The 26,012-nt window shown below is 39.3% G+C and overlaps 1 protein-coding gene across 1 annotated transcript; it reads right to left on the minus strand.

Annotated features, from left to right (window-relative positions):
- Window positions 1-1,460: 1,460 nt before the first annotated feature.
- Window positions 1,461-11,193, minus strand: LOC110799706 (actin cytoskeleton-regulatory complex protein PAN1). The gene is made up of 8 exons (XM_022004980.2): window positions 10,868-11,193; window positions 8,575-8,734; window positions 7,696-7,943; window positions 5,394-5,516; window positions 5,145-5,301; window positions 3,449-3,588; window positions 3,110-3,145; window positions 1,461-2,636 (listed from the first exon to the last, which is right to left on the minus strand). The coding sequence occupies exons 2-8, from the start codon at window positions 8,648-8,650 to the stop codon at window positions 1,794-1,796; spliced, it is 1,623 nt and encodes a 540-aa protein (XP_021860672.1). The 5' UTR covers window positions 8,651-8,734; window positions 10,868-11,193; the 3' UTR covers window positions 1,461-1,793.
- Between the last annotated feature and the right edge of the window lie 14,819 nt (window positions 11,194-26,012).

A 26,012-nucleotide genomic window follows, 5' to 3' on the forward strand; every position in this document is an offset into this window, starting at 1 on the left:
CAGTAGTGTATATGCATGTTTATAAACGTAGACTTGTGAAAAGATCACCTTCCTTGAAATTGTGTTGTTGCATTTTATCGTATGAGTAAAACACGGAGTATTAAACAACAATGCACAAAGATAATAAATGCACTCAATAGGTACATCCCATTGCACAATGATAATAAATGCATCAATTGAGTTTAGCATGAGTGGTTAAGGGCCTATTTCTCCTTAACCAAGGTCTCGGGTTTGAGCTTTGGGAATGGAAAAAATCTCAACTGGGAGGGATGCTGCCCAACGAGGTACCCATGCAAACTCCCGCGGGATATTATTCCACTCACCGAAAGCGGTGGGAAGTCCTCGTAGTAGAAAAAAAAAGAAAAAAAAATGTACATCCCATTAAAACTAAAATATAAAATTGATTGATTAAGGAATTAAGGAGCATTAAATCGTTTAACAATTACGGAGTACTACGTAATTAGTAGTAATGGTCTTTGATGTAGATTCCTTTGGAATTTTAAATAAGCATTGATTATAGAAATTTGCTAATTTTTAAAACCCTATATAATTCAATATATATATGGTCAAGTTAATGCATTGTTAAGTGTGTCAATCAAATTGTTGTAAGTATTTTGAAAAGAATGGAATATGTATTGTATTTTGACCGACACATAGTTTTAGGAGTTTGAGTTGAATTAATTAATAAATTAATTACAAGTGGGATAATGGGTTGATTATTTAGAAAAAATTGATTCTAAAAATACAACCTTTCAGCGGTCTGCTTAAAAATGATTGACTTTTTGTTTAACTAAGAATAACACAAAGTTAGACATATCTTCTTTTAAAAGGCTCTTCTCAACAATGATTTGCTACAATAGGTAATATAAAAATCCACCGGACAAATTAAATAACTTTTATTTATAAAATTAACAAGAATAAAAGAATATTGTAATTTATTACTTATTATAGCAAGTCATTTTAGAAGATAGCCCTTTAAAATAAGATAGGTCCAAAAGGTATTATTCTTAGTTAAACGAAAAGTCAGCTCTTTTCAAACAGATTGTTTACAGGTTGTATTTTTAGAATTTTTCCAATTAATTATCGATTTTCATATAATACCCCTCAATTTTAACAAAATTCACCAAATACCCTCGAGTTTCCAAAATTCACCACATATCCCTAATATTCAATAAAATTCACCAAATACTCTTATTGACATTATCAACTCCTAATTAACCTAACCATTAACCGCCTAATTAAACCATATATTTGGTGAATTTTGGAAATTCGAAGAGCATTTCATGATTATTGTGAAAATTACGGGATATTTCATGAAAAAAAGAACATTTATTGTAAGAAGATCAATATAACTAGAAGTGGAAACCACGAGGTTAAAAAAATAAGAGAAAAAACACACCAAAAATAGAAAGTGTAAGTATTAAAATACGGCGATACCATATTAAATTTAAGGGAGAGTCTACACATAAAAGTCATTTCTTATTGTCATCTGATAATAACCCCTTCTTTTCCCTAACAAAAAATAGTACTAATAAACTTACCATCAAAGGTAAATGATCGAACAAACAACAGGGCAAATACAATCAAAACAACATGTTTAACTCTCCAAATCTGTGAAAAAAAATGAACTAGTAAGAAGCTACAAATTACAAATAGTTAAAGGTGCTGCTATGTGCAAATTCTAACTATGCACTGTATAACCTCAAATGTTACAAATTGAGCCAAAGGGTTCCTCCAAAGGAACAAACCCTATTTAAATCTTCCATCCCCTCTAAATCCAACAAATTTCGGAACTACAAAGTCTGCTGACGAGAAATTGGAGCCATAGGAACAGACGATGAAGGACTATAGAATCCGCTTTCAGATCCTGGAAAAGGTTGATATGGGTTGTTGACCGGAGGAGCTGCATAAGGAGACATACCTGTGACAGAAGGGTATCCAGACAAAGGAGGTGGCTGTAGGGTTGCCCCATAACTGTAAGCCACGTTCGACATTGATCCAGCTGTCTGAATAAACTGAGGTGGCATTGGATATAGCGGCATCGGTGGCAAAGGTGGGAGAGGTGGAGGGGAGGAAGATGGCAGGGGCGGCTGTTCACCACCTGCTGACTGCTGATTTGTTGGGGTAGAATTATTAGCATTCTGATTCTGATTCTGTTGGAGGGACTCGGGATGCGGGAAAGGTGTCAAAGGTGATGGTGGTTGCTGATTCTGAGGTGGCAGAGGGGGTGGTGCTGAAGCATAGGAAGATGCCTCATTCTCAAGTTTAGGTCTCTTATCAGAATGGTGGGGATCATTATCTGTAGAATTACCAAAGGCAACACCTGATACCAATGATGTAAGGACGTGACTCAGCATCTCAGCTGAAGCAGTAGAAGCAGTAAGCTTAGCTGCTACTGCAGCAGCTGCAGATTTCCGGGAATCATCCTCAGCAGCTGCAGCAGACTTATCACTTACAGGGACTTGTCTTGTGTATACAACAGGGTTTGCTTGCCTGTCCCCGGAAGTGAACCCAGGTGGCGCTAAGGAACCATGATCATCTTTCACAACTCGTTCTTCCATTACCACTATGTTGCTGTCCGGACTAACAAACTGTTGACTAACATTAGCAACTTGATCTGATTGCAACTGAGCAGCCTGGATGGATGCCATAAAAAGCAGTCAATGATCAAACATATTAAGTTACTTTCAACTGAATGAAATATGAATCAACTCCAACAGGTAATTCCAAAATGTAAATACCACGACATTACTTTAAATTTGTCAAATCATATGGACACCCCATGACTAAGAAACATCATGAAATAACATCCAGTTTTTTCCCTTTTATTTCCTTTTGTAGAGTAAAGCTAAAAACTAAGCACCTTATGGGGATGGAAGGGTAAGCCTAAGAATAACCATTGAATACGACTAAAACACTCCATAAGAGCTAACAATTATTATATGGAAGAGAAATTATGGGATACAAGGGTAAGACTAAGTTATAGTTACGCAACATGTAACTATTAACAACCAACAATCATTATATGGAAAGAGAAACTAACAAGTGTATCAAGATACTGTATTTGACTCATCAAGTGAACTGTAATTTATGACGGAGCAAGACTTACTTGGAGTTGTCTACGCACTTGATCCAGTTTTAGTTCCTGCAAAACAAACATGCATGATTCAGCGCGTTTGTAGAAGAGAAAACCCAATAAAACTTGGTACTTGCAAGAAAAATCCCATTCACCCACCCCATAATACCAAAAGGAAAAGCCACCTATTAGGCTAATAGATATGTGGTTTACTTGAGGAAACCACTTCACACAAAAGTAATTTTTTGAAGAATTTACCACCAATAACCACCTTAAACCAAGTCGAGCATTTTGGGCCGTTTTAACTCCAAAGTGGCAGTTAACAAAAAATCTTTGTACGTTACAAGCAAAATTCTTAGAATACAAAGCTACCTGCTCTTGAAGAGCATCTCGCAAATGCGATACAAGACTCGCCCTTGAAGCTTCAAGTGTTGTCAGCTGCTCAATGCATTCCCTCAATGCAGCATGCTGTCCTTGAAATTCCTCAGCAAATCCAGATCCGCTGAAATTACCTGTTTACCAAAGTATTATAAAGCATATATGGAAACAAACTACATGACTGGCATGTATACAAGTCATTATCCAAAAATAAGGAAAATATTGTAGTATATGAGGATATTGTAGTATATGAGGCATATGCATCATCTTTCATTCTCTCCAAAAGAAGGTCGAACAAGTGTTTTCCTTGTGAAAAAAAAAAGACCCTTATATATTTGTTTATGTGGCCGAATGCTACAGAAGCTTATGGCAAATACTTTCTTTCTACTTGCTTACTTTTCCTGACTTTGTTGATTCTAAAAAGTTACGAAGGTAATTAGGGTCACAAGAATAATGATACTCAACATTGACAAAGCCAAATCTTGGTCCAAACCATATGCCGTATAGCCTTAGCCTATAGGTTAAATGACATGACATACCTAAAAAGGGTAAAATGGGATATTGGGTCAAATAATATGTAAAGACAAGTCCCAGTTACACTAACTGGTTAATTAAATACATCTTCTGAATACACTGCCAATATCTTGGCCCTTGTATCCTCATTACCAATCAACCACTTGATTGCAGGAAACCTCTGTCTCCTAAAAAGTTGGATATGCTTTAAAAATATGAAAAATAGATTTTAAAGGGAACATAGTTTGTTGCATGCATTGAATTCCAGGAAGTTGCTACTCGTACAAATCAAGTATTGTACAATTCAAATACAGTTTTAATTGTACTTTTGGACGGCCATACCGCCATATTAAATTCTCTCCCATCTTTGCTCAGTTATTCCTCAGTCCTCACTAATGTTCCAGCATGCATGCATTGATGCATAGATTATGGAATCAACTACAGAACTTCTCAAGAACGAAAATTCCCTCTTTGTCAGTTATTTACCAATCAGCAGTAGTACAAGGCTACAAGCACATTTTTATTACCATTTTGAATCACCATTTCTTTCTGTCAATATGCTACGGCTTTATATATGCAGGAAAGCTTTATGTAATCCAAATCCCTTATATTACACATATGTGATGCGTCCCACCACAACTTCATCTTCACCCAAATTTCTTGGACTCTCATATGCAGCATACCTCTATCATCAAATTGTAATGAGAAGACTCAGACCATCTTCAAAACTTCCTGAATCACCAGACCACTACTTTTCAACAAACTCCATATATAACTCTAGGCTTTGAACTTAAACCTACAGAGAGGACTACTGGGAAATAAAATACATTTACTAAACAAAATTTAACTGTAAAGATCAAGAGATGACAGGCCATCACGCACAGCTGAGAGCCATCACATCTGTATTTACTACAGAGTTCAGGTGCTCAAGAATCAAACTAGCATGATTACTTAAATGCTGAAGTAAAGTTTAAAAACGCATCCTTAGCCCCTGGGTAACAACATAAATGCAAGATAATCCTCCATTTATTTATGGTTTACATCTATCTACACATAACATAGAGAAGACAGAATCATAATGAAATTAAATCTGGATAAAGACATTCCAATAAAGCTCTAGACCATACGATAAGGATGAGAAAAGGCCAATGGGAGGAAGCAAATGTAAGAAACTTACCCGAACTTATCCCGCTGCTATTATCCTTTATTAGTTTCTCCAAACAGCTAACGGTATTTGTACATCTACTCAGTAAAGCATCTTCATCCAATTGACCCCCGTAAATAGTTTCATAATCTGAAATTATCTTATCAAACATAATTCCAATTGATTGTCTCTGTCCATAAATGAGAAAACTTGTGTTAGTAAACACGTCACTATGCAGAAGAAACAATACAAATTAATTAATCAGCAAGTAAGATTCCTCACAAATTTGATGCTGAGTTGCTTCCCACTTTTATTAACAATGTTTTCTGGTTGCCTGGCCACAAACTCTTCCTTCAGAATGTGCCCCCTTGAGCCGAAAACCTTTCTTTCATCCCATATATTAATCTGTATAGACATATAAGCACAGCCAAAAGTTAGAGATCATTAGGTTGTTGGAAAAACAACATACTCGGAAATCTGAGCATAACAACATCCAAGGAAATGATATTTCTTTAGGTTTCTAATATCAAAAGCAGGAGCTCTTTAAGTTGCTGGGAAAAAGATACACTAAAGTCTCAACATAGCAACATTGGAGAAACCAAAATTTCCTTTGTTTACTAATATCACAAATAACCCTTTCATTTTCACGCCCACATTCTACTTCTAACAACATGTACGGTATTAGTGGCCCACATCATACAACATGCAAAACTTTCAACAACCATTCCCACTTACTTTCATCAACCCCGTCATTTACAAAAAAATGCCTAATGCTCATATTACAATTTGGTGCATCATCCTCACGGCTTCATCTTACCAGCCGTCAGTCCGGTTCTCTATCTACAATACTAGAAATTCTCAGGCAACATGGTTTACAGGGATCACCTAGCACAATGTGTCATAAGAATTTTCAAAAGTCACCTCATCCAGCCTATTTGTTTCTATTTAACTCCATTTCCCAATAGAATCTGACTACATGAATTGTCCCTTACCTCATACTCTCATAGTTCCTGACATAAGGTTAGAACTCTAGCCAAGTCCAAATTCATTTCAAGAGACAGTCTTTTTTAGGCAACAAAAACACAAAGCACCCCTTTAACAAGATCTCTTAATAAACTTTTATCCTTCTACGCATTATGAGCTCCTTAAAGCAGACCAAAAAAATTCAGTTCATATTAAGAACATGGTGAAATCCAGATGTTTTTTTATAGCCATTCCTAGCCTCTACCATCTTAAGCAAATGCATGAAAAAAAATAAAAAATAAAAATGTCTTACATGTTTCCAGCACCTAACACCAATAACTTGTAACAATGCACTCAATTAGGAAGAGTGAAGGACAGCCTCCTAAAACTCTAGCACATTCCTATTACCATCCTTAGTTTAAAAAAGCAGCCTTCAGCGCCTTGCGCTCTCCAGGCTCACTGATGTCAACCAGGCGCGCGCCTTCGTGTGCCTTTGTGCAAGGCGCTGCCTTCAGTCTTCAGGCGCAATAAGATGACGTGGATCTTTTATTTACATTTTTTTTTCTTTTTTAATGATATAAACACACCCCATGTGACCTATCAACAGTCATATCTCTACAACCTTAGCTTTTTGGGTAGTGGAAGTAGCATAATATGAGTTAATTTTCATATTTCCAGAATTCCAGCTTATAATTACCATAGAAGGTTCTAATTTTGGCACTCCATCGACGGGATCACGCAATGCTTATGAACCGGCAAGAAAATATGGCACTCCAATAGAAATACGTTGTTTTGAGTATAAATTGTGTTAATTTTTTTCTATACCGAATTTTAAGGTTTATTAGAACATTATGTGCGCCTTGTATCCAAAAGGCGCACGCCTGAGCCTTGCGCCTTGCGCCTAGGCTCCATGACACTTGTGCGCCTTAGTGCGCCTTGCGCCTTTTTAAACTAAGTTACCATCATTCATCTATGAACCCCAGGAAAAGTAAAAGTTCCAAACCTTAATCCCACATCACTAGTCGTCAATAAAAACTAGAAGACTAGAACCCTAAACCTTATCAGCTTTTACCAAATGTCTCTCTAAAACATTAATTTCTATAATCTCTATCTACTTTCTCACAATCGATGAATAACTTTAATTTCTAGGGTTTTCCATCACAGCCCTACAAATTTGTTTAGAACCACGGGGGTCTTAGTACTGTATGATGGCAGTCTGGCGGAGGTATGGCAGACAGACAGTCAAGGCCATATGGTTCAGCAGGTTAGGTAGGTTTCTACTAAGTATCAAATATGAATTTGATGCTTCTTCTGTTTTTCTCTTCTCCTTTCAGCTTGTTTGGCCTCGAATCTCTTCTGCACAAAATAACCATGTGTTCCAAGTATTCCTGTCTCCCGCTAGTTGTTCTGGGGCATCCTATGTGTTTTTTTTTTTTTTTGCCTTGCAGTATCCAAAACATTTTACATGCACAAAATGCCACATTCTTAGCATTTCTGAGCTTTTCAATCATACCCCAGGTGAATATCCATCAAAAGGTAGTGACAGATGGAATAAAGCAGTAACCTGAATAGTGAGGAGATCTAATATTAGATGTCACTTACAAGTTACAGAGAGACTCACCAGTCTACGAGCTGCATTTTTCCCAAAATCATCCCCATTGCGTATAACATCGCGAAGTGCTTCGGGGAGGACTCTCCAAAATTCAGCAACAAACTCGGCACCCTTCCTCCGACTATTCTGCAAGATATCATTCGCAAGATATAAAAAGGCCAGCCTTTGCTCACGCGGGGAGCTATGATATTGTCGGTCCCATGTCTCAACCACTAGTTTTGCTTTATTCATGTGAAAAATACACCAATGCGAAAGAGCTTTTATATGTCAAGGATGACAAATTTCGTATAAGAAAGTCAAACCAGAAAGAGTGGCCAACACGATTTACCATGCAATCAATTCAGGATATATTTGTTATAAAGTTGCAGAGAGTATTGATAAAAGCTGCCAAAAACTTGGAATTTTGGGCAACATGTAAAAATAAAGAAAATAGTCCAGATTCAAATACATCTCTCTGAAGTTTTAAAGTAAACCAAAATGCATAATGATACTTGACAGAGGAAAATCGAGTAGAGTGAACAAAACCGAATAAAAGAATACAATCCAGATGAAGTTGTGACACATATTTTTTTCATTTTCCACACATATCCTAAAATGAATAACATGCTTAGCGATTTACAGGGGAAAAAACCCCACTGAATAAGGATCAATACAAGTTAACCATACTTCCAAAAAAAAATCGAGTAAACAAACCCAAAAAAATGAGTTAGATTGCTTTCAACCAAAAACTATTGCTAGCTAAAAATCACAAGTGCACAAAGCTCAATTCAAATTGGAGCAACTTTTAATTATCTTGTTCATTAGGCCAAAAACAAACACGGAGAGCAAAAAGTAAATATTCAAAAGAAAAGGCGGTGAACAGCATAACAAGTTAGGCAAAAAGGATACTCTCTATGCTCTGTTGAGAATTATTGAGCTTTGTTAATTTCTCTACTAGAATCTGAGGATTAAATGTGCTACCCATTCTTGCTCTTTCTCTCTATTGAGCAAGTCCACCACGACTTCACAAAAGGCAGGTTGGTGCCTGGTGGACCTTTACACGAGAAACCTTCAAGATCAAAACAAATAGTGAAATAGTGTTATTGTTTCACAACAAGATAAATATTTAAAACTTCCACAGAAAAATAAAAGAAATATCCAGAAAACACATGCATCAAACAACATTCACCAACTGGAGAAAAGCAAGAAGCTATAATAGCATCTAACAAATCCAAAAATATAAATATACCAATAATCACTCTTCCAGGATTGATAAAGCTATTATTAATCGCCTATTATTTCTTAAAAAATTGTATTCAAACAACATACATGGTGCAACTGGTTTTGTGAAATATTTGCTTGCGTGGCCTCAAAACAGTTTCAGATAATCAATTATGACTTATCTTGCAACAAGTTCCTATTAAGATGATAAGCAGGCAAAAACAAGAAGAATTATCATGGTATACACTGACTACAATTATAAACTGCCGAAGGAAGATGCCCCTCATACTTCTGTTACAGATCCTCCTGCCTTGATCTGACGTTTATTGCATATTCACTTGTGTTACTAGGACTCTTCTTCAAACCTAAACTAGCTGCATCTGACCCTTATAAAATGCATGATACAATACTAAAAAAACTAAGAGTCTAAGAAAATTGTGCTTCTCTAGAACTGTATATCCTAAACTCCACTACATAATTGCTTTAGGCATGAAATCCCTTTCCAAGAAACCAAGAATTCTACAATGACTTCCTCATTATTTCATGGAGAGGAACTATTATAATGTTGGAGACAATTAGTCAGCATATCAGCAAAAATTCTAGAACTGAGGGCAACTTGAAGACAAACTCATGATTTGACAACTTTTGGTAGTATGAGATAAGAGCTAGTATTGGTCACTTAAGACCTAAGTTCCTCTTTTAAACATCAAAAGACGCCAAGGCGAAGTTTACCATTGCTTCAACCATCAATTTCTGGGAAAAACTTTATCGTTCTCTAATTACCACGCCACCTTCATGAAATCTCACATCAAGTGATATTGTTTCAATCCATATAACTTCAATCTATTTTTGACATGGTATTCAGTATTATCTAGCCATAACAAGTTAAGAATACAGTTAACAATAAATATTAATAATTGGGCATTTACTCATCTTTTAAGCATCTTATATAGATAGCTCTATGTAGTAACATATCACACCATCAAAGCCATATTACAACCAAAGTCATCCAGTTACAATCCAAGGTAAGAATCACTTTCCACAATCTTCCTTTTGACAACTTATACATATCAAGTTAATATCAGCAGTTCCTAGAGAAAACCAACAACACACTATCTGCAGAGCTAAACAGTGTTCGGAAATTTGGTGGACTCATTCACATTTTCATCTATAATCTAATAGTAAGAAATCTATGTAGTCACCAATCTCAAACAAAGTAACAACACTAATCTCCAATTAAACAGCTAAACATATCTAATGTTGGTCAAGACGACATCAAACAAATGATTGATAATCAGAAGTGTGAGAAAAATTCAACAGCCCGTTACTATCAGTAAACTCAACTTCATTCACATCGAAGATTCTACTTGAATTTGAACACAACTCCCAAGTGTCAATGGTGGATAACAAAAACAACCCAACTCACTACATCAGGAACCAGCAATTATTAACCAGAAGCAAACCCTTATTTCGTACTTACGAACTTCTAGTAAACACACACTAGGAGGGAAAAGCCACAAACGAACCTAAAATGTCTAGGTCAACCGAAAAGGCAAACATGTCAAGTTGTCAACCCCTTTAAGCAGCTCAACTTACTTTTTCATACAAGCAGACTTCTGAATCTCTAATCAAACACCCACAAAAAATAACCGTCTCAAGTTGTGCAATTTGAATGAATGAATGAACAACCAAATTTCAATATTCACTTGTCAATTATCAAAACTCAAAAAAGATAAATTATTTAACAAGAGTGGATTCAAGAGGTGCAATGAACAAAAATTTATAATTGGCAAGAGTGATTATCAGGAAAAGATGCAAACTTTACGAAGAAAACCCTAAAAACTCACATTAAAATATACAGAGGAAAAAAAAAGGTAGAAACAAAACCCCCAAAAAGAATTATATAAAAAGGAATAAATTAATTAATTAACGAAAGAACACCCATAAATGTAGAAAGCAAGGGGTAGAGAAAACAACTCACCAGGAAAAATATAGGCAGAACGCAGAACCAAGAAATTAAACTCTACGGAAGAGGATAAAGATAAAGATTCATTAATCAGGTATAATTGCGTAAATTAAAAGGCTTAATCATCCTTTAATGAAGTTGGGAAAGAAAGAATAGGAGAGAGAAAAGGAAGGATTAGGAAGAGGGTGAAGTGCAGCAAATTAGGATGCAGGGGAGGAGAGAGAAAGAAGAAAAGGGGACGAACAGAGAAGAGAGGACGAAGAGGGTGCTCGGGTTTAAAACTCAGAAGCGGCTTTGCCTGAATTACCCTTGTTTTTCTGTGTTTTTTTTTCTTTCTTAGGGTCTTTGTTTGAGATTTCATCATCTAGCTAGCTCATCTCAGTTTGAGTTAGATTCTTAATCTTTGCTAATTTCTCAAGCTAGAGACCGTCACACCGATGTCACTGCGGTTTTTTTTTTTTTTTTACGAGCTTACGTCAACTCGATAATAAAAATTAACTAGGTTATACGCACCGTTATTCCTAAAGTAATTTATTATTACAATAGTAAATAAATAAAAGACATATAATATTAGAAAAATAAATATTAAATAAATATTAAAAGTATAAATTCAAACTATGTAAAATAAATATTAAATGAACTAAAAGCTAAGAATTATAAATAATGTCCACCTTTCAACCAAAAATTGTCCTTTCTCTCTCAAAGAATCCTTGTTCACATACACAAAACGACTTTGCCAACCCCTGTCGTTCACAGCTAAGCCAATGCCTAAATTCTTCTTCCCCTTCTTCGTGACTAGTGTATACCTACAACACTCCTTCAGCGCCAGGTCATAAGAAAATATCAAGTCGGACAAGTCAAAGGGCACTTGCCAGTCTGCAGTAACCCTTGCACCACCGCGAACACCCGCCAGATCTGGGGCATTAACTGACCCGGACTCAAATGAAAAACTTCAATGAAGGACCTAGCTAACGGAGTAAAAGGAAATTTCAAACCAATTGTGAACGGATACTCGTACATGACTACGTACCCCTCCGGACAGTCAAGAGCTTCTTCGTCTGGATCTGGAATCTTCACTTCCGCCGACGGCGGTAAACCAGCAAGCTCGACAAACGCCGCCGGATCCAACACGGTAGAGTATATCGGGTTAAGGGACTTAACCCGAACAGATCCCAACTCCCCCTTCCCTTTAGCTACAATCGATTTAGATCTAACCATCTTACTTATGAAATTCTACAGGAAAATAGAAAGAAATAAGCGAACTTTACCTGAATTCGGACGAACTCAGTGCGAAAACCGAATTCCTCTTTCTCCTTTTCTCTCTCTTGTTTTCAGATCTGGAAGTTTTTCGAAAAATTCTGTGTGAAGAACTTTATTGCATGTCGTAGATTAGTATTTATTGCTCTGGAATTTTGAACAGTTTTTGTCCCACGAACTACACGGTTGTAGACGGTTTATTTTTCAAAATTGAATTGTTTCTTTTGCTCTGTATGGCTCCGCAAAATCACAATTGGGGGCAAACTGTTATCCCACTTTTTGGACTAACGACTTAACTGCTCTAACGTTTGATCATGTCGTGTCAACTAGGTTTGGTCGTGTCACAGGTAAATGTCATGTCAGGAAGACGTGTCGGACGCAACATCGGACGACGAAGGACAAGCGACAGCAGATTGGCGACACAGGACCAGCGACGTTCGACGATGGAGTAAACAGAAATAGGTTAAGAGCCAGGCCCGAAGCCCAAGGTACACGGCGCCGTCATAAGGGAAGAAAAGGTCAGAGAAGCTATCAAAAGATCACGGAAGTGGTTGAGGTGAAGAGAAGATCATGGGCAACGGCTAATCCCTATCTTTTAGGGATTCCCCCAACCAACAAAGCTAGATGACTCGCGTATAAAAGGGAGAGGACGATGACAAGCAAAGGACAAGTGAGCGAAAGCTCTGAATACTCAAGCATTATTTACATCCATATTCTAAAGGAATTCCTTGTACTAGTTATTTCAATTAAGCATAAACATTCGTAGAAATCACAAAAGGTACTTAGTGGATTGATAGCCTCATAGCTATCCGCGGTTTTTTACCTTATTCTTGGGTTTTTCGCGTCAACACTTCTCTGTATCGTGTCTCTTTTATTTGCTTTATTCGTTCATCGCTTAGTTAGTGTCGACTCTAGCCGAAAGTCGCCCCTAGACGAAATTTGGCATAAACAGTTTGGCGCCGTCTATGGGGACTTTAACTAGGTTTCACACAAAATCGCCCTTCACCATGTCTACTGAAGAGATGACACTCGCAGAGATGAAAGCAGCCTACGAATAGGCCCAAGCAGAGCTGGCCCAAGAAAGTGCATCCATTGAAAACCTCCAGAAGGAGCTCGACTCTGTGAAAAGTACCAAGCATCAGTCACGTTACAAGCCAGGTGCAAAACCGAAGAAGTTGATATTCGAAATGACTGATGACTCCGAGGATCTATCCGACAGCGAAGAGCCACATGGAGAAGAAGATGAAGCAACACCGGACCCCGTAACCAAGCGCCTGAATAAGATGGAAACTCACATGAAGAAGCAATGCTCGCTGATGCTGAAGCTGATGACCAAGGTGCCAGGGGCACCCACACCTGTGGAAACTGAACCGACCGACGGGTATGCAGCGTCGCCATTCTGTGAGGCGATCGCCAGGGTGACGGTCCCACACCAGCTCCGACTCCCTACCTGGACCACTCTGTACGACGGAACGTCCGATCCATACAGACACGTCAACGTCTACAAGCAGCGAATGTGGCAGATCGGCATCCCCTACGACCTGGTCGAACCCGTCATGTGCAAATCGTTCGGAGGAACCCTCGACGGAGCAGCTCTGGAGTGGCTCATGAACATAACACCCGGATCCATCTACTGCCTGTCCGACCTCATCAACGCCTTCTACCAGCAATTCGCCAGCAGTCGCCAGTTGGAGAAACAGACAAGTGACCTCTATCGGTTGGTCCAAGGACCGACCGAGTCGGTACGCGATTACTTTAACCGTTTTAATTGTGAAAAAATTAGTATAAAAAACTGTGATGTCAGGACAGCCATCGAAGCATTCAAGAGAGGTCTCATCCCCAACTCGGAGTTGTACCAGGAAATAACCAAGTATCCCTGCGCAACCTTCGAGGAGGTCAGATCGAGAGCCACTGCCCAGATGCGGATCGAAGACGACGAGATTACACGAATGGCTTCTCAGCGACCAGTAGGGGGCAGCAGCGACAGGAGGTCGTACACCCCAAGGAACAACAACTGGAGACACCAGTCATACAACCGCCAGAACCAGGTACAAAATGTCAATCAATATGATGATACTAACAATGTTTACAGGAATGAGCGGGTCGACCACCCCAACATCTTCGAATACGGCTTCAACGTCGACATCGAAGGCGTGGTGAATGCCCTTCAAAATGTAGCTGGAACAGTCAGGTGGCCCCGGAAAAGCGACATACCAGATTCAATGAAGGACATGAGCAAATGGTGTGATTTCCACCGCGACAACGGTCACAAAACCGAGGAGTGCATCTCCCTCAAAAAGGAGGTCGCATTTCTCCTGAAACGAGGGCATTTGAAGGAGCTGCTGAGCGACAAAGGGAAGGAAACATACAACAAGGAACAGACCGCCCAACCCGACCCGATGACGAGCAGCGACCGACCAGAACCACCTACGTTCAACAAAGTGGTAAATGTTATTTCTGGTGGATCAGATATTTGTGGACTAACCTCTTCTGCAGCTAAAAAAATCAACAGAGGAGAATCAGGAGCCATCGAAGAGGGGCAGACAGAGGATGAAATCATATTAAACAAGTCCTTGACAGCAATGGCCATCACCTTCGACGATCAGATTCAGTAGATACACAGCGAGAGCACCATGGCGGTCTAGTAATATCACTTCCAATAGGCAACGCCCTGATCAAAAGGATATTGGTCGACAATGGAAGTTCAGCAAACGTGTTATTCTTAGAAGCGCTGCAGGAAATGGGACTCGAGGAAAAGAACATCATTAAGAGATCGACGGTCCTGGTAGGATTCAGTGGAGAATCATTGCGAACTGTGGGAGAAATATCTTTGCCCACCTATGCAGAAGGAGTCAACGTCATGACGAAATTCAACGTCGTCGATTGCCCGTCGGCATACAATGTCATCTTGGGACGACCATGGATCCATAAAATGAGAGCAGTACCCTCGACGTACCACCAGTCAATCAAATTCCTGACCAAATGGGGGGTCATGGAAATCAAAGGGCAGCAAAAAGACGCAAAGAAATGCTACGAGACCGCACTGACACCATCAAAGTCCTCCATCTAGCAATTACAGCCCAGGTCGACCACAGATGAGCCAGACGATCAACAGATCGACGAGGTAGCATTAGACCCGACGAAACCAGACCAAGTCGTAAGGATCGGAGCCTCACTGCCTGACAACATCAGAAGTCAGCTAGTGTCGTTCCTAAGAGAAAACTTGGACTGCTTCGCCTGGTCGCACGAAGACATGACAGGGATCAGCCCAGACGTCATCACCCATAGGCTCAACGTCGACCCCAACTTCAAACCAGTAAAACAAAAACGACGAAAATTCGCACCAGAAAAGAATAAAATCATAGACGAAGAAGTTCAAAAATTGATAGACACAGGGAAGATCAGAGAAGTCAAGTATCCGGATTGGTTAGCAAACGTCGTCGTCGTTGGGAAAAAGAACGGCAAATGGAGAGTGTGCATCGACTTCACCGATATCAACAAAGCATGCCCCAAGGATCCATTCCCACTACCACACATAGACGCCATGGTCGACGCCACCGCCGGTCACGAGTTACTTACCTTCATGGACGCCTATTCAGGATATAACCAGATACTTATGCACCTAGAGGACCAGGAAAAAACTTATTTTGTAACAGATAGAGGAATTTATTGCTATAAAGTTATGCCTTTTGGTCTCAAAAATGCAGGTGCGACGTACCAACGACTGGTTAATAGGATGTTCAAAGATCAGCTTGGAGACACGATGGAGGTGTACATCGACGACATGCTAGTAAAGTCAAAGAAAGTGAACGACCACGTGGAACACCTGCGACAGTCATTCGAAATCCTAAGGAAGTACGGTATGAAACTTAACCCAACTAAATGTTCTTTTGGAGTGTCGGTAGGTAAATTTCTAGGCTACATCGTCACCCAACGAGGAATCGAGGCCGGCCCCGACCAGATACGAGCAATCATCAACATCCAATCACCCAGGAACATAAAAGAGGTACAACGTCTGACAGGACGGGTGGCGGCATTGAACCTCTTTATATCTCGGTCGTCGGACAAATGCTGTCTATTCTATGGCTGAAGGAAATAATGCCCTTGGTCCAAGTATGCATTCTATGTTAAGTCTAATAAATGCGGTTCAGTATTAATTAACAAGTTAATAATTCAGTGAGATCAAGTGAGCTGAATGCCTAGCTAGAGGCCGCTTCAGTTCAAGTGGAATTAATGATATTAATCCACAGCTTACTCTTGACTGAACCCGTAGGGTCACACAAATAGTACGTAAACGGATCAAGTATTTAATGGCATTAAATACTCCATCTATGAATATTCGGAACCGACGGATCTTGGTTTCAGTGGGAGCTAAGATCGTCACAGGCAAGAAATGAATACTCCGGAAACGATGATATTGCCGGAAACGGAAATATGGATCGTATCGGAAATATGAATATTATCCAAGTCGTAGATGTTGCCGGAAACGGAAACATGGTACGTATCGGAAAATATTATTGGAAATGGAAATATTACCAGAATCGGAAATATTACCGGAAACGGAAATATTGTCAGAATCGGAAATATTGTCGGAATCGGAAAATAATTCCGGAAACGGAAATATTAAATATTTGTTCGAAACGGAAATTAATTCCGGAATCGGAAATATTAAATATTGTTCGTATCGGAAATAGATTCCGGAAATGGAAATTTAATCGGAAGCGTATCGTACGAATTAGCATCGGACGAGGCTTGCCGGACGAAGGCCCAGCACAAAGCCGGGGCCATCGCCCAGCAAGCATGCGCGCCACAAGCCCAGCCAAGGCAGCGGCCAGGCCTACCGCAAGGCAGGCCCAGCGCGCGCCAAGGGCCACGGCTGCGTGGGCCGTGCTGCGCGGGCTGCTGCTCGCACGCGCATGGGCAGCCCTTGTGGCTGCCGTGTGTGTGTGAGTTTGTGCTCATGCGTGATTCCTGAATCTGCAAGAGTCAGTGTATGATTAAATTACTATTCCTAATTGGATAAATTAATTAAATAGAATTCATGTAGGATTCTAATTCCAATTAATTCGCATCCTACTAGGATTACGATTCCTTTTCCATAACTCTATAAATAAAGGCCTAGGGGTCATAATTTATACATAAGTTTAAAAGTATTCAAAAGTGAGTTTTTGAGAGAAAATTAAAACACACATCTTGCTCAAAAGTGCCGAAATTTTCTAGTACCTTAAGGGCGATTCTAGTTGGTCAATCTTGAGGCGGATCCGGACGTGCTGTGGACTATCTACGGAGGGACGACACTTGGAGTCCTAAAAGACTTGTTCTTGTTCGGTTCGGGCGCAGCTAGGGAGGGCACGCAACAAAGAGTATGCATCTAAATTATGCTATATGGTTATGTGTAAATAATATGTTGTCCTGGGTTAATGGTTGTTTCCGCATGATCTATGTAATGTCATATGTATCATAACCTCACAGTGGTATCACGAGCCCCTTATTATTTTCATAATCTAAATTGCATGAACATGGTTAAATATTACAAATTTGCAAGAATTAAAAGGGGTGATTAATTTTCGTAATTGTTAATTAATTGCAAATTGCGTTTATTTAATTATATGTACGCAGTTTTTCGGCAGTTTCTTCATTACTCATCCGAATTGAGTGATTTTTGTGTCAATTCCGCATGTAAAAGGCATTCTAAAATTTTGACAAAAATAGTATTTTTCTGCCGAACCCAGAATTCTCAAATTCGAAGCCTAACTATGACTTTTCGAAGGTTTTAGTTTTTCGAATGCAAAATTTCGTAAATTTAAGATGTTAAATTAAATATTTGCGATTCCTGTTGATAAATCTTGAATTTTTGATTGACCTACTGCATATGTTTAACAAGTTTGAATGCCTAGTCTTGTTAATTATGCAATCTAATTTATAATTATGATTAATTTGTTGAAAATTAGAATAATTTAGAATTAATTTGATTTTCATAATTAATTGTAATTTAATTAGAAACCTATGATTAAAAACCACCATAAAAATTGTAAATTTACGATAAATTTTAAATTTTTATGACCTAGACTTGAATCCATATCAATCGGAAATCAATTGGATAATAAATTTTCGATTTTTTCGCCCTAAAATTATGAAATTAATAATATTTATTAATTTGTCATTAATTTTAAATATAAATTTTAAATTTTTATGCGATTCGTTCAAATAACTTGCACGCACGAAGCAATGGACGCTTCGTGTTACCCTTAAGGGGTGTTGTATAATGCGGGCGTGCGACGACGAGCAAGGGAGCTCGTCGCCCGTGCGGCACGAATGCAATGAGCAAGGGCGTAGTGCACGAGCACAAGGCAGCAGCCCTGCCTTGTGTCGTGTGCCACGAGCAATGAACGAATGGGCGTGGGCGAAGGGCGAGCCAAGGCAGTCGCGTGTGGGCAGCAAGCGAGCTGCGCCACAACGCGCGCTGCCTCGCACAAGTGCGCGCAGCCTCGCGCGCAGCGAGCGCAAGCTCGCGTGCCACGAGCGCTGCGCCCAGCACTGCTCGCGCGCGCAGCGCGCGATGTCGCTCGCCCAGCGAGCGATGTCGCGCCCCAGCGAGCGATGGCTCGCGCGCGCAGCGCGCGATGTCGCTCGCCCAGGGAGCGATGTCGCGCCCCAGCGAGCGATGGCTCGCGCGCACAGCGAGCGAGCCAGCGCGCCCAGCGAGCGATCTCGCGCGCGCGCACTGCGAGCGATAGCTCGCGTGCGATGGGGCGCTGTGCGGAGGCTTGCGATAGGACAGCAGCAGCTATGCGACGAGCGCATGGGCTGCGCGCACATGGCCAGCAATGGCTGTGTGCGTGCGGCCCATGGGCGTGCAACGCGTAGGGTGTTTGCGTTACGATTAGATCGTTTTGAATGTTTAATTTGAAAATTTCAGTTCACGTAATTTTAATTAATTTTAAAATTAATAATTTGAATTAATTTCTTGAATTTTAATTTTGAATATTATAATTATAATAAATGGAATTTATTCTAATTATTTTACTAAAATTAAAATCATGAATTAATTTAAATACGACTGAAATTAAATTAAATTTTTGGATTCAATTATAAATTTATATGAGCTTTAAATTTTAATTAAATTTGTATGTTTCCGGTTAGACTAGAAATACAATTTTATGTTTAAAATTAGTAAAGCATATGAATTTATTGGTTTGAGTGGGAGCGCTTTTTAGTCATAAACTCTTGATTAGGTCTACAAATCCTTAAGGTTAAAACAACTCGATTAGAATTAATAAGGACTGAATAATTGGTAGATTATTGGTGCCCTTGATTAATTGCTGCAAATGTTTACGTAATGCATAATGTGTTTTACTGACCAGCTATGTGGGCCATTCATGATAATGAATGGGTGAATGGTATATATTGTATATGTACTGTTTTGCAGGTTATGAAGTGACTAGTATGGCCCAAATAGGATAGAAAATATGGTCTGCGTACCATTAATTTGAATGTAATTGGTCTAAAGTACCAAAGTTATTTTTCAATTCAAATATGGTCTGCGAACCATCAAATAGTTGTAATTAGTTATAGCTTATCCTATTTGAAGAAAATGGTGCCTCCCACGGAGATTTTCAAGACGGACTTTGAAGTCAAAGCTTCAAGATGAAGTCGGGCCATACTAGATCACATTTATCTTATGCATGTTTTAAGTTATTTATTGCTTTAAATATGTCTTAAAATGCATGAGATCAAAAGCTTGATTATGTTGCATGATTAAGGATTTTAGTTCACTTAAAATCTAACCAACATAGTAAGAGCCTTAAGTTCCAAACTTAAAAATTGAGTTAAAAGGTGCCATGCCAAAATATACACTTGCTTGGATATCCTTTACATCAATCTAGTAATAGTTTTCGCTCAGCGAGGTGTTACTTATTGGTCCTAAAGGGGCAAGGTACACAAATAATTGTGAGTACATGTTAGTTTTGGTGAAACTCAACGATATAAGTAAGGAGTCCTTTTATGTCGTGGCAAATTCGATAGGTTTACCTAATAAGTTCTTAGACGTACCTATCAACCAAGAATAGTTTCTAGACTATTAGCAAAAGGCTTTTGCTTACCTAAGATGTTCTAGGATTAAGTCGACAAACTGTGCTTAGTTCTTCAATGATTTTAGGATCTTGGAATCATTTTATTCACACCTGCCGGAACACATAACTTGAATAAAATGCTTAATAAACATTGAATTATGCATGTATGCTAGAATTTAAGTTTATTAAGAGAAACTGTGAATGGTTATTTATTTGTTTATTCTTTTCAATTGTAGTTTTAATATGGCAAACAACAATCAAAACATCATCATGGGTTCTGAGCTTATGGTCAAGCTGAACCTGACAAATTTTCTTGAATGGGAAGCTAAGCTAGTTGAAATAGTCAAACTCAATGGACTTGAGTATGTACTATCACATCCCATGCCAAGCTACTATGCCAGAGACATGACCCCTGAGAGATTTTACGCCTGGGATGCGGATCTCAAAAAGGTTATGAGTCTCATGCTGAACAATATCCCTGATGATTGGGCTAGAAGGTTTGTAGCTTATGAACCTTTTACGCTCATCAAGAATCTGAGGGATATCTGTCGTGGAAGTACGGAGGACAGGGACCTGAACGTCCATGAGTTGATTGAATCAATGTCTGGGCTAAAGGTTAGTTCTCCCAACAGGTGTTATAGGATGGAGGTCCAAGAAACACATGTTCAGCTCCTTCGCACTAAACAGAGGGTAGGCGTCCCACTGAGGTTCCATGTGGATCTTATGTGTTCATATTTTGATCGCCTAAGTCTACTAGGAACACCAATAAGCGAAAGGATGGCAGTCTCTGTCTTGCTCAATTCACTACACAGTGGGTTTGGTCGCTTCAAGCAACAATACCTAAGTGAACCAAGAGAAGAAACAGTTGCAGAATTTATTCACCTTGTCAGAAAGGCTGAAATAGTACTGGACTGTGAAGCCAAAGATTTACTCAAGGCTAGAAAGAGACCATTCAAGAAAAGTGGAAAGTCCAAGGGCAATGCTAAATCAAAGCAGGACAAGTCCACATCAAGCTGTCTTTATTGTGATGGAATAGGCCATTACAAAAGAGAATGTCCAAAGCTAAAGGAAGATCAGAAGAACGGAACAGTCGTTCCATCTTCAGGTATTTTCGTTATAGACTGTATACTTGCTAATTCAACTTCTTGGGTATTAGATACAGGTTGTGGCTCACACTTATGTTCCAATCCACAGGGACTAAGAAGAAGTAGAAAGTTAAGCAAGGGTGAAGTCGACCTACGAGTGGGAAATGGAGCACGGATTGCTGCATTAGCTGTAGGAACTTACTATTTGTCGTTGCCCTCCGGGCTAGTTTTGGAACTGGAAGAATGTTTCCATGTTCCAAGTCTTACTAAAAACATCATTTCAGTTTCTTGCTTAGATGCTAAGGGATTTTCCTTTATAATAAAAGACAATAGTTGTTCGTTTTATTTTAAAGAGATGTTTTATGGATCTGCTAGATTAGTCAATGGACTTTATTTATTAGATCACGACAAACAAGTATATAACATAAATACCAAAAGGGCCAAAAAGGATGATTCAGATCTCACCTATCTGTGGCATTGTCGATTAGGCCATATAAACTTGAAACGCTTAGAAAGACTTCAAAGGGAAGGAATTCTAGAACCATTTGACTTAGAGGATTATGGTAAATGCGAATCATGTTTACTTGGCAAAATGACAAAGCAACCTTTCTCTAAAGTTGGAGAAAGAGCAAATGAACTATTGGGTTTAATCCATACAGATGTATGTGGACCAATGAGTACAAATGCTAGAGGTGGTTTCAGCTACTTTATCACTTTCACTGATGACTTCAGTAGGTATGGTTATGTCTACCTAATGAAGCATAAGTCTGAATCCTTTAACAAATTCAAGGAATTTCAGAGTGAAGTAGAGAATCAATTAGGCAAGAAGATTAAGGCACTGCGGTCTGATAGAGGCGGTGAATATCTGAGCTATGAATTTGATGACCATCTGAAAGAATGTGGAATTCTATCAGAATTGACTCCTCCTGGAACACCACAATGGAACGGTGTGTCAGAACGGAGGAACAGAACCTTGCTAGACATGGTCAGGTCAATGATGGGTCAGGCCGAACTTCCATTAGAATTTTGGGGACATGCACTAAATACAGCTGCACTCACTATAAATAGAGCTCCGTCTAAAGCTGTCGAAAAGACTCCATACGAATTATGGTTTGGAAAGCCTCCAAATGTGTCTTTTCTTAAGATTTGGGGATGTGAAGTATACGTCAAACGATTAATTTCAGACAAACTTCATCCAAAATCTGACAAATGTATCCTTGTGGGCTATCCAAAGGAAACAAAGGGGTATTACTTCTACAATACATCTGAGAACAAAGTGTTTGTTGCTCGAGATGGTGTCTTTTTGGAGAAGGATCACATTTCCAAAATGACAAGTGGGAGAAAAGTAGACCTCGAAGAAATTCGAGTCGAACAACAAACTCTAGAGAATGCTCAAGATGACATTCAGGATGAAACTCAGAGATCTTTAGAAGAATCTGGTGAGAATCATGGTCAATCTAGAAATGTTACCCCGCGTAGATCGCAAAGATATAGATCTCAACCGGAAAGGTACTTAGGTATTTTGACGAACGAGAGCTATGACGTTCTATTACTTGAAAGTGATGAACCTGCGACTTACAAGCAAGCTATGACGAGCCCTAGCTCCAAGCAGTGGCAAGAAGCCATGCAATCTGAATTAGACTCCATGTCTGAAAACCAAGTATGGGATTTGGTCGATTTGCCAGATGGTTACCAAGCCATTGGAAGCAAATGGGTTTTCAAACTGAAAAAGGACAAGGATGGGAAACTTGAAGTTTTCAAAGCTAGATTGGTTGCAAAAGGTTACAGGCAAGTCCACGGTGTGGATTACGATGAAACCTTTTCACCAGTTGCAATGCTAAAGTCTATTCGAATAATGTTAGCAATCGCTGCATATTACGATTACGAAATATGGCAGATGGATGTCAAAACTGCTTTCTTAAACGGCGTTTTAACAGAAACTGTGTTTATGACACAGCCTGAAGGTTTTGAGGATCCAAAGAATGCTAAAAAGGTATGCAAGCTAAAGAAGTCAATCTACGGATTGAAGCAGGCATCCAGGAGCTGGAATATACGTTTTGATGAAGCACTCAGTGACTTTGGTTTCATCAAGAACGCGGACGAATCTTGTGTATACAAGAAGGTCAGTGGGAGCAAAATTGCTTTCCTAGTATTATATGTCGACGACATATTGCTTATCGGAAATGACATTCCTATGTTGAACTCTGTCAAGATTTGGCTTGGGAAATGTTTTTCGATGAAGGATCTAGGAGAAGCACAGTACATATTGGGCATCAAGATTTACAGAGATAGATCTAAAAAGATGATTGGACTTAGTCAAAGCACTTATATCAATAAGGTGCTTGATAGGTTCAAGATGGCGGACTCCAAGCGAGGCTACCTACCCATGTCTCATGGAATGACTCTAAGCAAGACTCAGTGCCCAAAAACACTTGATGAGCGTAGACGAATGAATGGGATTCCATATGCATCATTGATTGGTTCAATAATGTATGCTATGATATATACACGCCCGGATGTTGCGTACGCACTCAGTGCTACGAGCAGATACCAGTCAGACCCAGGAGAGGCGCATTGGACTGCTGCCAAGAACATTCTGAAGTACCTGAAAAGGCACAAAGATGACTTCCTGGTCTATGGTGGAGATGATGAATTAATTGTTAAAGGCTATACGGACGCAAGTTTCCAAACCGACAAAGATGATTTCAGATCACAGTCTGGGTTTGTCTTCTGCCTCAACGGAGGAGCAGTAAGCTGGAAAAGTGCTAAGCAAAGCACCATTGCGGATTCTACAACTGAAGCGGAGTACATTGCTGCACATGAAGCAGCAAAGGAAGCTATATGGCTAAGGAAGTTCATAGGAGAACTTGGTGTAGTCCCCTCCATTAAAGGACCAATAGCCCTGTATTGTGATAATAACGGAGCTATTGCACAGGCAAAAGAGCCTAGACACCACCAGAGAGTCAAGCATGTACTTCGTAGATTTCACCTTCTACGAGAGTTCGTTGAAAGAAAAGAAGTCGAGATAAGCAAAAATTGGAACTGATGACAACATATCAGATCCATTAACTAAACCTCTGCCGCAAGCGAAGCACAACTCGCACACTGCAGCTATGGGAATCAAGCATATTGGAGAATGGCTTTGATGTCTCTGTTTAATGTTTTAAAGTTTTAGAGTTTAAATCTTTGTAAAACATTATTGGTTAATCATTCACAATAAATGAAAGGAATTCATTTTTCCATTTAATTTGTGGTTTATTAAATGATGAGTCCCTTCAACTTGACGATATATTCAAGATAGACTGTCAGGACCAGTCCTGTGACTAAGAAATGTCTATCAAGTGAACTTGAATGTCAAAGGTTGAAAATGGTCCCTAATCGGAGTTTTCTATAAAATTGGACGCATAGAAAACGTTAGACGATTAGAATGCAAGATGACTAGCAGTTCTGTTTCTTGAACTATGTGGACATGGCAATGTCATAATCATTTGCATAGATACTTACTTTGGGAAGACTAGTATCGGACAAGACCTATGAAACTTTACTGTAAGAGATGAAAGTCTGTCATAAGTAAATTTCATTAAATTATTAGACACTAAATCCTCAATACCTGAGTGATTTGAGATTACTTGTTTGAGAACTGGTTGCTTTGACGTTGACCAACCGTCGCACCGTAAAAGGAGGCTATAAAGGCAACGCTCAGGTAATCACCTATCAAACGAAGTCTAATCTCAAGATCGCAAGATTGGGATTGTCCTCCCATAAATCGGGATGAGATGCTTAAAAGTTGTACAAGGCCACTCGGAGAGCTAGAAACTGTGAAATGCATGGCCGTGCTCGGATGAATCATAGGCTATGATTATCTGTTTATTTGATCAGTTGAACTCTGAAACCGAGGAACACCTCTGGACATAATAAGGATGACAACTCTTACCTTATGTTCAAGAGCAAGCATCGAGCGACAAAGGAATTAGGAAATGCACACTTGTCCCTAAGGACAAGTGGGAGACTGAAGGAAATAATGCCCTTGGTCCAAGTATGCATTCTATGTTAAGTCTAATAAATGCGGTTCAGTATTAATTAACAAGTTAATAATTCAGTGAGATCAAGTGAGCTGAATGCCTAGCTAGAGGCCGCTTCAGTTCAAGTGGAATTAATGATATTAATCCACAGCTTACTCTTGACTGAACCCGTAGGGTCACACAAATAGTACGTAAACGGATCAAGTATTTAATGGCATTAAATACTCCATCTATGAATATTCGGAACCGACGGATCTTGGTTTCAGTGGGAGCTAAGATCGTCACAGGCAAGAAATGAATACTCCGGAAACGATGATATTGCCGGAAACGGAAATATGGATCGTATCGGAAATATGAATATTATCCAAGTCGTAGATGTTGCCGGAAACGGAAACATGGTACGTATCGGAAAATATTATTGGAAATGGAAATATTACCAGAATCGGAAATATTACCGGAAACGGAAATATTGTCAGAATCGGAAATATTGCCGGAATCGGAAAATAATTCCGGAAACGGAAATATTAAATATTTGTTCGAAACGGAAATTAATTCCGGAATCGGAAATATTAAATATTGTTCGTATCGGAAATAGATTCCGGAAATGGAAATTTAATCGGAAGCGTATCGTACGAATTAGCATCGGACGAGGCTTGCCGGACGAAGGCCCAGCACAAAGCCGGGGCCATCGCCCAGCAAGCATGCGCGCCACAAGCCCAGCCAA

Source organism: Spinacia oleracea, chromosome 3 (genome assembly GCF_020520425.1).
Source record: "Spinacia oleracea cultivar Varoflay chromosome 3, BTI_SOV_V1, whole genome shotgun sequence".
In the NCBI taxonomy this organism is placed as follows: domain Eukaryota; kingdom Viridiplantae; phylum Streptophyta; class Magnoliopsida; order Caryophyllales; family Amaranthaceae; genus Spinacia; species Spinacia oleracea.

Coding starts and splice junctions, on each gene's coding strand:
- LOC110799706 (XM_022004980.2), bottom strand. CDS start 8,650: ATGGGTAGCACATTTAATCCTCAGATTCTAGTAGAGAAATTAACAAAG. Junction 5,517..7,695: donor AAAATGCAGCTCGTAGACTG/GTGAGTCTCTCT, acceptor ATGTCTATACAG/ATTAATATATGGGATGAAAG. Junction 2,637..3,109: donor AAGTGCGTAGACAACTCCAA/GTAAGTCTTGCT, acceptor GCATCCATCCAG/GCTGCTCAGTTGCAATCAGA.